The 15,592-nt window shown below is 36.9% G+C and overlaps 1 protein-coding gene across 4 annotated transcripts in view; it reads left to right on the plus strand.

Moving 5' to 3' along the window:
- CERT1 (ceramide transporter 1) overlaps positions 1–15,592 on the plus strand; it is a 141,503-nt gene that overhangs the window by 81,436 nt on the left and 44,475 nt on the right. For all 4 annotated transcript variants that reach the window (XM_009449006.5, XM_526893.9, XM_054685039.2 and 1 more), the window contains 4 exons: positions 3,639–3,746; positions 4,620–4,758; positions 10,692–10,775; positions 13,087–13,244. In XM_009449006.5, the coding sequence (XP_009447281.2) occupies positions 3,639–3,746; positions 4,620–4,758; positions 10,692–10,775; positions 13,087–13,244 (489 nt within the window). The remainder of the gene's footprint in view (positions 1–3,638; positions 3,747–4,619; positions 4,759–10,691; positions 10,776–13,086; positions 13,245–15,592) is intronic.

Below are 15,592 nucleotides of genomic sequence, written 5' to 3' on the forward strand. Positions count from 1 at the left end.
GTGTCTGCCTGAAGATGTCCATTTCTTTTTTCATGAACTGTTATTTTGGTTACAGATTCCTTTCCTCCTCTCGTCGTCCTCTTTTTTTTTTTTTTTTTTTTTCCATTTTAACCAGATCCATCATCTGATTATTGATGTTGGGGGTGGGGACAAGTTTCCTCCTCCTTTGAGATTGTTACTGTTGTATCTTCAGAGAATTGTCCCTCTTTGTTGCTGTTCCTTGCCATTGTTACTACCACTTCTAATCTCTACTATTCTTTTTACCCTTGCTTTTTTTTTTTTCATTTTTTCTTATATTTGGATGAGCTTATCTAGTTTCTGACAGCTTTTCAGCACTTAACGCTGCCAGGAACCAAACTTTATGGTGACCATGGGCTCTTAACTGTTTCAAGGTAATATAGAGGACGGCAGGCTATTTTTGATTTACTTGCTTGTTTAAGAGACGGGGTCTTCTTGCTCTGTCACCTAGGCTTCAGTATAGGGGTGCATTTAGAGCTTACTGCAGCCATAAACTCCTCACCTCAAGTGATTCTTCTGCCTCAGTCTCTCAAGTAGCTGGGACTAGAGGCACAAGCCACCACACTGGTCCAGGGCAGGAGGTTTATAGAATTCCAGGATATTTTGGGCAGGCAGGGTGGCTCACGCCTGTAAGCCCAGCACTTTGGGAAGCCGAGGCAGGTGGATCACCTGACGTTAGGAGTTTGAAGACTAGCCTGGCCAACATAATGAAACCCCGTCTCTACTAAAAATACAAAAATTATCTGGACATGGTGGCACACACCTGTGATCCCAGCTACCAGGGAGGCTGAGGCAGGAGAATCGTTTGAACCCAGGAGACAGAGGTGGCAGTGAGCCGAGATTGTGCCACTGCACTCCAGCCTGGGCAAGAGACAGTGAGACTCTGTCTCAAAATAATAATAATAATATTATTATTATTCAGTTTCTATTTAGAGGTTTTCAAAATCCCAGATAACCTGAATTTTATGTACTGTAGGCTGGAGGTGGAAGTAGGGGTAGGGATTTTTTTTGACAAAAAGACCATTAATCTGAGAAGCGGAAAATCCAGAGATTACTATAAGATCCTAGATGGCTAGAACATTGAATTTCTGTCACTTAGTGTAAAGTAGGATTTAGAAACATTTATGGATAAAGATAATAAAGATGGGGGATTATTTGATAAGAAACAAAATGTAATTATCATACAAATGTAAAGCCAATCTACCTTGAAGAGATAATAGGACACAAGGGAAGATTTTTGGAATGTGCTTTGTTCTTTAAGTTTAGGTACCATTAGTTCCTTTGCAACTTTAAATGAATTTAAGGTTAATGAATTAACAGTTTGGTTTTAAAACCCAATCTAGGTTAATGACAGCTTGTTTCTTTCTTTGTGTTGATTATAATCTTTGCCTCTTGTAATTTTTTATTTTTATTTTTTTTTGAGACAGAGTCTCGCTCTTTCACCCATGTCAGACTGCAGTGGCGCAATCTCAGCTCACTGCAAGCTCCGCCTCCCGGGTTCACGCCATTCTCCTGCCTCAGCCTCCCGAGTAGCTGGGACTACAGGCGCCTGCCACTGCGCCCTGCTAATTTTGTGTATTTTTAGTAGAGACAGGGTTTCACCGTGTTAGCCAGGATGGTCTCAATCTCTTGACCTCATGATCCGCCCGCCTTGGCCTACCAAAGTGCTGGGATTACAGGCGTGAGCCACCGCACCCGGCCAACTATTTTTAAAAATTAATGTGTGTTCAGAGTCTCCTCTTTTGTTTGTAAATTTGCTTCCATTTTGTTGCAAATTGCACGTTAGTTTTTTTTGATTGGGTGCCACCATTCCAGAAGCTCCGAGATCCTAGAATATTAAAGTTAAGGTAAATGAAGTGATACTAACTGGAAAATGTTTTAAACTAGTGCTAATATCATTTACATAAAAATAAACATAAAATTTTTATTTATTAATTAAACCATAGAAGCTTAGTATTCTTATAGCTAAAAAGAATATTTTCCAATTAGAATAATATCATGGGTAAACCAATAGCTATATAGGAAATGTAATAGATTTTCAGGAATTAGACCACAGAGGCTATAAAATGTCAATGGATATATTTTCTATAACACATTGTATATAATTTTGTTTCCTAATATTAATCTTGAAATGTTTGTAACTTTAAATAATTTTTCATTGTAACCATAGGTTTGATACTAAAAATAATTAGATATTTTACCACTTGTTTATTGAGTAGAATTAAAATTAAATACAATGTAGCTTTTTGTTCCTTTGTTTTCACTGTTGATCTCTAAGTATTAAAAAAAAATTGATGTTTACTAAACCTACAGGTTTGTTTTCACCATTCAAATGAAGGAAAGCTGTTCAATATAAATACTTACCTAGAACCATAATAGTACAGAGGAGCAGGATTGAAATCAGTCAAACCATAATAGATATGATATATTGTCAAAGGATATAATACAGATGCCTTGGTTTTTCCACACAAGCATATTAATTCACTGTACTTTTTTGAGACTGAGTTTTACTGTGTCACCCAGGCTGGTGTGAGTGCAGTGGCGTAATCTCGGCTCACTGCAACCTCCGCTTCCCGGGTTCAGGTGATTCTCCTGCCTCAGCCTTCTGAGTAGCCGGGATTACAGGTGCCCGCCACCATGCCCGGCTAATTTTTGTATTTTTAGTAGAGACAGGGTTTCACCATATTGGCCAGGCTGGTCTCAGACTCCTTACCTCAAGTGATCCGCCCACCTTGGCCTCCCAAAGTTCTGGGATTACAGGCATGCGTGAGCCACCGCGCCCGGCCTAATTCACCGTGCTTTTAAAAAGTAACAGTAGAAAATAATCAGAGATCCAAAATACCTGGTTTTAGTTACTTGGAAGTTCAAATGTTTTAATTTCTTTGTCTATATTGTTATATTGCATTTGTATTAGAGAAGGTAAGATATAAAATTTATGCTCTGAAGAGTATCATCCCCATCAGTTATCTTCCATGGGATGCTGACTTAACAGACCAGCAAAATTGGAAACTTCGTGCCATGAACTGTCGAGGTGGTTACAAAAATTTAAAAGATACAAGCTGCTTCCAGAAAGATCCAAGTCCAGTAGTAATAACAAAACACAAACTATTGTGAATGGTAAATGCTGTAATTGTGATGTGTTAAGAATGGGTGAGAATACATAAAATTACCATTTTGACCACTGTTAAGTGTACAGTTCTGTGGTATTAAGTACATTCACACTATTGTTCAACCGTCACCATCATCCATCTTCAGAGCTTTTTTATCTTCCCCAGCTGAAACTCTGTGTCCATTAAATAATAACTACCCATTCTTCTTTTCCCTGCCCCTGGTAACAACTATTCTACTTTCTGTCTATGAATTTGACTACTTTAGTTTTCCTATTATTAAACAGTCTTTGTGACCACTAGCCCAGCACATAGTAGGTATTCAATAAATTTCTAAATTAAATGGCATTTAGGAATTGAAAGGCATTGCTTATGTCAGTGGATTGACTATATATCTTATGTGCACCCAGACTGCCAATTGTTATAATAACCTTGTTAATTCATAGGAAACCTTTTGTTTTCTCAAGTATTTTTTATTTAAATTCTTCTCACATAGTTTACTTTTTTTTTTAGACTGAATCTGGGTATGGATCTGAATCCAGCTTGCGTCGACATGGCTCAATGGTGTCCCTGGTGTCTGGAGCAAGTGGCTACTCTGCAACATCCACCTCTTCATTCAAGGTGTGTAGTTAATGGATGCCTTAAGTTAAACAACATAAATTGAGTTTAGTATTGGATGTTGTGAACAGAACATATGTGATAATTTTTTGAACAAACTTTTTTATAGTATAATTTATTTGAAGTTATTAGAGAAGTACTTTTTAAGGTATAAAATAATAACTCATATAGATGAACACGTCACTGATTTTATTTCATTCATTCATTAATGAGGTAAAATATAAAAAAACTGGTTCAAAGGAAAATCTGAAGAATACTGAAATGATTTGTGAATATGGGCAAAACTGGTCAGTATCCACAGATTAATAATCAGTGCTTCTGCACCAGACAAAATTCATTTGCATCTCTATGAACAAGAATTATTTATACTACTCAGTTTTTTACTAAAAGAGTTGTAAAATAGCTCAAATGCAGTGAAAGGCAAAAGTGTCTATATGATCAAATAAATAGTACTCTCCCAAGGGTACCATAAATGACAGCTCACCATTACTTTGAAAGGACACGAGTAATATTTTTTCCCATTTCAAAGTCTTTCACAGTTGTTCCACACAATTTTGTTTAATTTGAAAATATCAAATGTTATATTTGCAAACTGTCAGGTATTACTGCTTTCTTGTTTTCTATAAAAAATAGGGCTTATTTATAAGTGATATCACGAGGTTATCATCATTCATAAGTGGCTTATCGCTATCAAGCCAATAGATTCATCAGTTTCAAGCCTATTCCTAGAAGTATTATATTGAACTAGACAGCTCTCCTTATCCCATGCCCTCAGTTATAAGGTGCAGACCTTAAAAGTTGATGAAATACCATAGGACCACATGAAATCCAGTTTTGTTTTACTTGAATTACATCCCCCTATTTTATGTTTTGCAGAAAGGCCACAGTTTACGTGAGAAGTTGGCTGAAATGGAAACATTTAGAGACATCTTATGTAGACAAGTTGACACGCTACAGAAGTACTTTGATGCCTGTGCTGATGCTGTCTCTAAGGATGAACTTCAAAGGGATAAAGGTTAATTAGGCTATTACCACTATTTTTACTTGGAGAATGAATGGATTAAAAGCCTCTTGATCTCAAAGGGTAATGTCTTTAAGTGATAAAGGTATTTATAGTCATTTTTTGCTGCAAACCCCCAGTGAAACAGATTTCAGTGTCCTTGTAACTTGGGTACTTCAGTTACACATACTAATTCATTTTGATCATCCATACCAGATGCCATTGAAGACCTTTATTTTATTTATTTACTTTTTTGTTGAGACATGGTTTCATTCTATCGCCCAGGCTGGAGTGCAGTGGCACGATCATAGCTCACTGCAGCCTCAAACTCCTGGCCTCAAGCAATTCTCCCACCTCAGCCACCCAGGTAGCTAGGACTACAGGTGTGCGTCACCACACCCAGCTAATTTATTTTTCTATTTTTTATAGAGACGGGGGTCTCACTATGTTGGTCAGGTTGGTCTTGAACTCCTGGCCTCAAGCGATCTTCCCACTTCGGCCTACCAAAGTGCTGAGATTATAGGTGTGAGCCACCACACCAGGCAAAGACTTTCAAATGATACTCTTTATTCCATTAAAAAATGATATCTATTATCTTGGTAATATGGATCATTTCACATTATTATTATGTCTGATAAATTTACCCCATGATGAGTCTTAGAGGAGATAAGTATATGTTAAATCCTTCAGATCTGAAATCAACCAGTTGATCTCTTTCTCTTTCTCCCTCTCATTTCTCTTTTTCTCCCCTTCTCTTTTCTTTTTGCCTTTTCCTCTCTCTCTCTTTTTCTTTCTTTTTTTTTGAGACAGAGTCTCGCTCTGTCACCAGGCTGGAGTGCAGTCGCGTGATCTCGGCTCGCTGCAACCTCCGGCTCCCTGGTTCAAGTGATTGTCCTGCCTCAGCCTCCCAAGTAGCTGGGATTACAGGCACGTGCCACTATGCCCAGCTAATTTTTGTATTTTTAGTAGAGACGGGGTTTTGGCCAGGATGGTCTTAATCTCCTGACCTCATGATCTGCCCGCCTCGGCCTTCCAAAGTGCTGAGATTACAGGCCTGAGCCACCGCGCTCGGCCCCCTCTCTCTCTCAGTCTCTCCCTTTCTCTACCCTTTTTCTCATAGAAGAAGAATCAGTAATAGAAATGAAAATAATAATTGTATGTACATTTAAAAATAATTTTATTGAGTTCTTATTTAAAAGAAACAAGATATCTTCAATTAACTTTTAGTGTTAGGTTTATAGTTTAACTTTCCTTTGTTAGTGCCAAAAATACTGCTGATGTCAACATTGTTCTTCAGCTTTTTCACTTAATTTATTGTGATGGCAAAAATTAACTACTCTTACCATTATTACCAAACAGGACTAAGTTCATCCCCAATATAACTAGGTGGCTTGACATGGTTTCATTTCTCTTTTTTATTAAATGTGTTTGATCTGGATCCAAGTTCTTTTTGTCTATTCTATATTCCCTTTTTCTGCCTTCTTTGGATGAAATTTTTTTCATATATATATAATTCCACTTTATCTCCTTTGTTGGCTTCTTAGGTATAACTCGTGGTTTTGTTATTTTAGTGGCTACTTTAAGGTTTATAGTTTGCATATTTAACTTACCACAGTCTGCCTTCAAGTAATATACCACTTTATGTGTAGTATCAGAACCTTCCAATAATGTAGTAGAATGTTCATAGCTCCCTGTGACCTTAAACTCCTGGGCTCAAGTGATCCTCCTGCCTCAACTTCCGAAACTGGCTAGGACTACAGGCATACACCGTCATATCTGGTTAATTTTTAAATTTTTTGTAGAGATGAGGTCTCGCTATGTGGCCCAGGCTGGTCTTTAAACTCCTGGCCTCAAGGGATTCTCCCACCTCAACTGCCCAAAGTACTAGAATTACAGGCTTGAGCCATTGTGCCTGGCCTTGAAGTTCTATTTGTTAATATAAAAACTTTTATTAAAGGTTTTGGTTCGTTAATGTGTGATTTTTTTTTCCCCTCTAAAAATAGAAAACACCTGAACTTCTGTTTCTCCTTCATTAAAAAAGTATACCTTTTAATCAATTTAAATGTTACAGATTAGCTTTAAACAAAAACAGGATACATATAGAATATGATGCCTTGTTTATCTTAATGGTCCATACCAATAGTGTATAGTATTAGAAGGACAAAAGTGATGGTGGAAAAAGTGGAAGTTGGAATGCAGTGATAACCAGGTTGTGTAGATGATTTGAAAAATAATAACAGACATTACACGGAATCTTTTCTGCTACATGTTTAAATAAATAGCAAATTGAAGACTGATGTATTAGTTTGCTAGGGCTGCCATATCAAAGTACCACAGACTGGGTGGCTTAAACAACAGATTTATTTTCTCACAGTTCTGAGATAAAGGTATTGGCAGGGTTGGTTTCTTCTGAAGGCCATGAAGGAAAAACCTGTTCCACGCCTCTCTCCTTGACTTATAGGTAGCCTCCCTGTATCTTCACATCATCATCTTTCCCTTTGTATGTGTCTGTGTCCAAATTTCTTCTGCATATTGTACAGTCATAGTGGATTAGTGCCCATCCTAATGACCCCATGTTAACTTAATTACTGCTTTACAAACCTTGTCTCCAAATAACAGCCATATTCTAAGGTACTGGAAATTAAGGACTTCAACATATGAATTTCTGAGACACAATTCAGCCCATAACAACTGATTTCCCTACAAATGTTATTTGTGAGATACTGACTGATTGATTGATCCTTTGATTTTTATTTGATACTGGGTCTCCCTCTGTCACCCAGGCTGGAGTGCAGTGGCACAATCTTGGCTCACTGCAACCTCCGCCCCCCAGGCCCAAGCAGTCCTCCCACCTCAGCCTTCCCAAGTAGTTGGGACTACAGATGTGCACCACCATGCCCAGATAATTGTTGTATTTTTTGTAGAGACAGGGTTTTGCCATGTTGCCCAGGCTTGTCTCAAACTCCTGAGCTCAAGCAGTCTGCTTGCCTCTGCCTCCCAAAGTGCTGGGATTACAGGCATGAGCCACCACGCCCAGCCTGAAAAAACTATTTTGTGTCTGTTTTGGAGGTGGAAGGTTATGGTAAAGGGGTAGTTTGAGAGGAAGATTTAATGTGCTGGTGGCTGAGAAATATTTGGGTGGCAAAAATAAATAGATGTCTGGCTGATATTGTAATCATCTCGGGGAGCTTTAAAAAAGAAATAATTGTATCATACCCTTCACCATAGTCTCACTAAACCAGAATATTCAGGGGTTGAGGGGAGAGAGAGAGATTAACGTTTTGTTCTTTAAAAGTTCCTTGATAGGTAGATAATCAAAAGTTCCTTGATATGTGGATACCCTCTCTAGTAGAAGTATGAGCTAGCATTATAAACAAGCCTTCTGAAGGCAGAAGGAAAGCACAGCAGAAAGGGGAAAACAAATACTGTATAGAAGGCTTTTGAGTTTTCCAAGAAAACAACTCCTTTAAATTGTGAGAATAGGTCAAATCTAGAGCAAATGAAATGTCTCCTGCTTCTGTAGAAAAGAATGCATGAAGGTAGAATTGAAGAGTGAGTAACAGACTGTTTTAACTTTTCATTGATATGATGCAAAAAAGTAGGGAAATTTGAAAAGGCCCCGGGAAGTAAGGATCTCAAAAGGTACTTGAAGGTCATCTTTATGGGATTATGCCAGGGGACTAATTTAGGAATAGTCGTATTATAACTTCAACTGATGGTCAGCATGGTTTTTTATCTGAGTATGGTTTAAAAATAATGTATCTAAAGACATTCCACAGCATATTTATTGAGCATATGAGATCTTACTCATCTTTGTATTTTCACTGGTAATCAAGATACGCTCATATTGAAGTCTGTAGGAATGATGGAAGTGGAAAAGAAAAAGAATTGAATATTGAGATCACAGCCAGGTAGAAATGAATACAGGGTCTTAATAGATAATAGTTTATGATTTGTAAGAGTTGTTATAGATGATTGGCAACATTTTCAAGTGATTATTAAAAAATGAAATAGTCCAGTAATTAGAAAATGGCAGTACAGAAGATTTTCCATGGTGATTCCTACCATTTAATCAAAGGAGGGAAATAAGGTATCGAATTGGGCTCTGCATCCATAAAAAAGACAGCTAAGATAGATGAGATGTTCCTTATAGAGCCACGGTGCTCCTGATGTAAAAAGATACATGCAGTAAGTAAGACATTAGTTTAAAATGTAGATTCCTTCTTTATAAAGGGAGTTCCTCAAAAGATAAAGGAGCCATGTAGGCTGGGTGCAGTGGCTTACACCTGTAATCCCAGCATTTTGAGAGGCAGAGGTGGGCAGATTGCTTGAGCTCAGGAGTTTGAAACCGGCCTGGGCAACATGGCAAAACCTCATCTCTACAAAAATTAGCTGGGCTGGTGGTGTGCACCTGTGTTCCCAGCTGCTCAAGGGGCTGAGTAGGATTGCTTGAGCCTGGGAGGTGGAGGTTGCAGTGAGCTGAGATTGTGCCACTGCACTCCAGCCTGGGCAACAGAGCCAGACCCTGTCTCACAAACAAGAAGAAGAAGCCACAAAAAGCTTGATAAAAGCAGCAAATAATGTTGGGAACTAAGATGCAGGAATTTGCATTATGAGTGGAATGCGTAGTACAGAGAATTAAAGCATGTGACGTAGTAGTAAAAGGGATAGCACATAGAAGAAAGAGGTATGTTAAAGTAGAACAAGAGAGATTCTGTTTTTGTCTGGAATTAGAGAAAAGGGATGCCTGGATACAGATACACCCTGGGATGAATGAAAATTGATATCATGGTCAGGAGATTGAGACCGGATTCCTGGCTAACATGGTCAAACCCCGTCTCTACTAAAAATACAAAAAATTAGCCAGGCATGGTGGCAGGCGCCTGTAGTCCCAGCTACTCGGGAGGCTGAGGCAGGAGAATGGCGTGAACCCGGGAGGTGGAGCTTGCAGTGAGCCGAGATCGCGCCACTGCACTCCAGCCTGGGCGACAGAGCGAGACTCTGTCTCAAAAAAAAAAAAAAAAGTCGATATCATATCTGCAAGTCATTATATTTTCCTTGCACATCAGAAATAGTATATATAAGAACTCTCGCCTGGGTGTGGTCACTCACACCTGTAATCCCAGCACATTGGGAGGCCGAGGTGGGCGGATCATGAGGCCAGGAGTTTCGAAACCAGCCTGGCCAACATAGTGAAACCCCTTCTCTACTAAAAATACAAAAATATTAGCTGGCTGTGGTGGCACGCACCTGTAGTCCCAGCTACTTGGGAGGCTGAGGTGGAAGAATTGCTTGAACCTAGGAGGCAGAGGTTGCAGTGAGCCGAGACCATGCCATTGCACTCCAGCCTGGGTGACAGAGTGAGACTCCATCTACAAAAAAAAAAAAAAAAAGAACAACTCTTAGAGGCAAGCTAAGGTGTCTTCTGCATAGAAGGTACCCTTATAGTCCTGTTCAGCCCTTCTGGTCCTCTTACAGAGTGGAAATGGCCCCATGGAAGGGAGCAAGAGATAGGAAGACTACAGGGTGAAATAATTCATAACTCAGTAACCTTCCCTTACACAAATGAGAGTGAATATGGTTTAAAAATAATGTATCTAAAGACATTCCACATATTTGGGTGGCAAAAATAAATAGATGGCTGATACTGTAATCATCTCGGGGAGCTTTAAAAAGAAATAATTGTATCATACCCTTCTCCATAGTCTCACTAAATGAGAATATTCAGGGGTTGAGGGGAGAGAGAGAGATTAAGATTTTGTTCTTTAAAAGTTCCTTGATAGGTAGATATTTATTGAGCATACCTTGATTACCAGTGAAAATACAAAGATGAGTAAGACTTCATACTCAGAATCAGAATCCAGAGTAAAATGACTCAGTTGAACATAAGAATAGACATTAATTTCTATTTCTTTTCATCCTAATTTCCTTAAATATATTTTATTTAGTGGTAGAAGATGATGAAGATGACTTTCCTACAACGCGTTCTGATGGTGACTTCTTGCATAGTACCAACGGCAATAAAGAAAAGTGTAAGTAATACATTTTTCCCCTCAGCTGGATAAAATATACTTTCAGAAGTTATGTAACAACTCACAAGAAATAATTACCTGATTGAGTAATTTTTTAAAAAGCAATAGAACTGGTGGAATCCAAGTGAAAATATCTTCCAAGGCATGCAGGTAAAAATCACATTCTGACATTATGTAATAATGGTAACTTTTACATAAGGATGTCCAGCTGTCCCAGCATCATTTGCTGAAAAGACAGTTTTTTTCCCTTGTCTTGGCACCTTCGTGAAAATCTGATAGACTGTAAATGCGAGGGTTTATTTCTGGATTCTCAGTTCTGTTGAGTTGATGTACGTGCGTATTCTTATTAAGAAAATATAAGCTTTAAAAAAGCTTTATTGAGATATAATTGACATACCATTTAAAGTGTATAATTTGATAAATTTGGATATTTTCGTGAAACTATCAACACAATCAAGATAGTTAACATTTATATCACCTTCAAAAGTTTTCTCCATCCCCTTTGTCATTCCTCTCTCCCCCATTCCTGAATAGCCACTGATCTATTTTCTGATACTATAGATTAGTTTGCATTTTCTATAATCTAATATAAATGGACTCATACAGTATGTATTCTTTTTTTGCCTGGCTTTTTTCTTAGTTTGAGATTCATCATTATTTTTGCATGTATCAGTAGTTCAGTTCTTCTCATAGCTCAGTAGTATTTTATTGTATAGATATACCATAGTTTGTGTATCTAGTCATTCATTGGTGGACATTTGGGTCGGTTACAGTTTTGACTATTACAAATAAAACTGCTATGAGCATTCATATACAATTCTATTCATGGAAATTTATTGTATTTATTTTGGGTAAATACCTAGGAGTAGAATGTTCTAATCATATGGCGGGTGTGGGTGTGTTTAATTTTTAAAGAAACTGCCAAACTGTTTTTTACCAGCCACATATGAGAGTCCCAGTTCCTCCATATCCGCACCAACACTTAATATGGTCAGTCTTCAAATTTCAGTCATTCTAATAGGTGTGTAGGGATATGTCATTGTGGTTTTAATTTGCATTTCCATATTAACTAGTGATATTAAGCACCTTTTCATGTTTTTATTTGCCATTTATATCTGCTCTTTGGTGAAGTGTGTGTTCACATTTTTTGCTCATGTTGGGGTTGGTGATTATTATTATTGTTATTATTATTATTATTTTGAGACAGAGTTTCCCTCTTGTTACCCAGGCTGGAGTGCAGTATGGTGATCTCAGCTCACCGCAACCTCCACCTCCCGGTTTCAAGTGATTGTCCTGCTTCAGCCTCCTGAGTAGCTGGGATTACAGGCATGCGCCACCACACCCAGCTAATTTTGTATTTTTAGTGGAGATGGGGTTTCTCCATGTTTCTCAGGCTGGTCTCGAACTCCCAGCTTCAGGTGATCCGCCCGCCTTGGCCTCCCAAAGTGCTGGGATTACAGGCGTGAGCCACCGCGCCCAGCCAGTGTTTATTATTAATGAGCTTTGAGGTTACTTCATATATTCTGGATAGAAGTCTTTATTAAATATATGCCACACAAGATTTTCTCCCAGTTTGTGGCTTATCTCTTTATCCTCTTAACAGTGTTTTCAAGAGCAGAAATTTTACATTTTGATTTAAGTTTCACAATTTGTTCTTTGATGGATTATACCTTTACTGTCATATCTCTAATCGTTTTTAAAGTCAAAATTGACATTATTTCATTTATAATTATTCTAGAATGATTTCTTAACTATAGAATATTATGCTTTCTTGTTTGCATCTTTGAGTTTTAAGATTTTTTGTTTAATTCAAAAGCTAACCATGAATTAAAATGATAAAATTGAAACATAAAAGGCATTGAGTTTAAGTGCATTGGTCCTGGATTTAAATTTGTATGTTTATTTTTAAATTGTATATTATTTTATTAGATTCTTTAGTTTATCTTCAGATTTTTTTTAATTCTAGGCTTTTCAAAATAATAAGGTAGTTCTTGCCATAATTAGGTCCTACTCTAAGCTGTCAGAATGTTATTGTTAAAGTATTGCTCCTCCTACCATTTGATTCAGCACAGCAAATAAATTTCAGGAAACAGAATCTAGAAAAAAAGGACTTGAAAGTACATATGCTGCCACGAAGCTTCTTTGCTTATAGAGCTTGGATAGGAGATTTTTAAATGTTGGCCTACAGGAGGAAAATTAAAATCCCAAAACCTGCTCTGACTTGCTAATTTTCTAAACATTTTCTAATCTTAAATTGTGATGAATTATTTCCTCGTTAGAGATATTTTCAGTGAATAATTTTCATTTTCAGTATTTCCACATGTGACACCAAAAGGAATTAATGGTATAGACTTTAAAGGGGAAGCGATAACTTTTAAAGCAACTACTGCTGGAATCCTTGCAACACTTTCTCATTGTATTGAACTAATGGTTAAACGTGAGGACAGCTGGCAGAAGAGACTGGATAAGGTAAGACTAGGTTTTTTTCCTTTTAAAAATAATCACATTTAAGTTTTATGTATTGTTTGAATATTTAAAACAAGCTAACTTCTTAGGGAAGAATCTTGGGTTGATAGAAATAGCAGATGATACTACTACTCTGAAGCTTTATGGGCATCCTAAACTCATTTGCCTAACAAGATTCACCAATTACTTGTTTAGTTACTATACAGTATGCTTTCTTGAAAGATTTAATATAAAAGTTTTTGTGATGATGTTAGTAATGCTTTGGAATAGAAGTGTTGAGCCATTTAACATTACACACCTTTAGGTGTATGATGTATGAAACTGCATTTAAGGCATATGAACTAACTTATATGCCAATTTACAAAGTTAAACATTTACTTATTATAGTAATACTCATGTATTTTTTCCATGGTCAGTGATGCCATTTAACATATATTATGTTGTTTGAGCATTTGCCCTATGTTCACATTTTCCCACCTTTGTTTAAACTGCAGCACTGATAATATTATAGTATGACTCTTTAGTTTCTAGTGTGAAGCATGGCTCAGTGGATTTGTTAAGTAGGAAAACTTCTATTTATAATTCAGCTTTAGAATAATAGTAAAATGTTAGAGTTGAAACATACCTTAAAGTTCTAGTCCAATGCCATCATTTTATAGAAGAAGGAATTGAGGCCCAGAGGCTTGTCAAAAGGTGAAAAGTAATAGAGTTAGAGGCATTTTTCTCTATTCTTTTATATATCAGCTCTGGATGCCAGATTAGACATCAGCCAGAATCATATTCATTCTGAGTTATATTGCTTGCAGAGTTTGAAGGCCTTTGAATTTGAGCGGGACACTAAGGAAAGCAATGATAGCACTATGTGTTTAGGAAGGTTCCCATGTTTTAGAAGAAAAGAGAGCTGTTCAGAATGCACAAGTGCAGGTGAGAGTAAGCCATTTTGATTAGGAATATGTCTTCTTTTAAAATAGGTAATGAAAACATCCTTTTAAGGTATAGAAAATTTATTATCATTCTGGAGCCAAACTATTATTATCTTCAAAGATTTCAACTCTATACTCAGTGTGGATCAAATTGAATTATTAGAAGAGTCCCTGTTCACAAAAAAAAAAACAATGTATTGAAAAACAGGACAACTCCCTAAATACATTAGACTAATGGTTCAAGATTATCATTCAGCTAGTCCAGACTAGCTTATTTCCAACTTTTTGGCAACTTTCTCTCTCTTTAGTCTCTTTTTCCTTCACTAAGGGATCATATTCTTTGGTCATATACTCTAACCACATTGCCTAAAATAATTTTTTTTAAACCTTTGCACATTATATACCACTTCCTGATTATTTTAGCATTCAAGTTTATTTGCCATGTTGAAAAGGGGAGATAGATTTTTGATTGCTTTCAGCATTGTTAATCTTACCAGTTCCCTTTCTTTATTGGGTAGCAATGAGCAGAGCAAACCAAAGATCTGCGGGGAAAAACCACTTTTGTTGCTTCTCCATGCAACACTCTCCACCAAAGAACAGCCAGAAAAGATGGCAGTATTGGTTAAAATCTGGACACTACTGTGTTTTATAGTCTTCTTACAGATCTATCTGATGTCAAATTTTATTAACCTTTTCCACTGTAATTTTTTCTCAAGGTTGAAATAACTGGATCCCAGTTACATTTTACATGGAATGTAAGTGTGTGTGTATTTGCACATGTGTGTACACACAGTATGTGTGTGTTCATATTTATATACATAATATATGCAGGGTATGTGTGTATTTATTGGTAAGCAACTCTATTCAAGAACTTTCTAATCTTTTGTATGTAGAGTGTGTGTGTGTGTGTATATATATATATATACACACTAAAGACTAGAAAGTTCTTAAATAGAGAAAGTTGTTTATCAACAAATACGTCTTTCAGGTAATTCTTAGAATTGAGAAAGAAAGTACAATGATAACAATATGGTTTCACTGAAATTGTTTCATTCAGGTGTGTGCCCGCTGTGTGCTTGACTCTAAGCTAGGAATGGGAAAACAGTGATGAGCAGGAAATAGTCTCTCAAGGGGCTTAAAATCTAATGAGAGCAATTAAATAGGTGATAATAACAGCTATTTAATAATAGAATTGTCTATATTATACTTTTATGTAGATTTATAATGTCAGTTCCAGGATTCTTTCAGCTAATTGAAAATATTATTTTGTAGTGATGATTTTTATTGGTTACCTATAATAATAATGATCCTTTCCACTGTAGAAGAAGTCTACTTAATTGTTAGCCAGTCATGTCCAGGAAGACCAAAAATTCTAAAATTAGGCAATTATGGTTAACAGTGTTAATAAGAGATAACCTGTTCATTGAA

This window comes from Pan troglodytes, chromosome 4 (genome assembly GCF_028858775.2).
Source record: "Pan troglodytes isolate AG18354 chromosome 4, NHGRI_mPanTro3-v2.0_pri, whole genome shotgun sequence".
NCBI classification, from domain to species: domain Eukaryota; kingdom Metazoa; phylum Chordata; class Mammalia; order Primates; family Hominidae; genus Pan; species Pan troglodytes.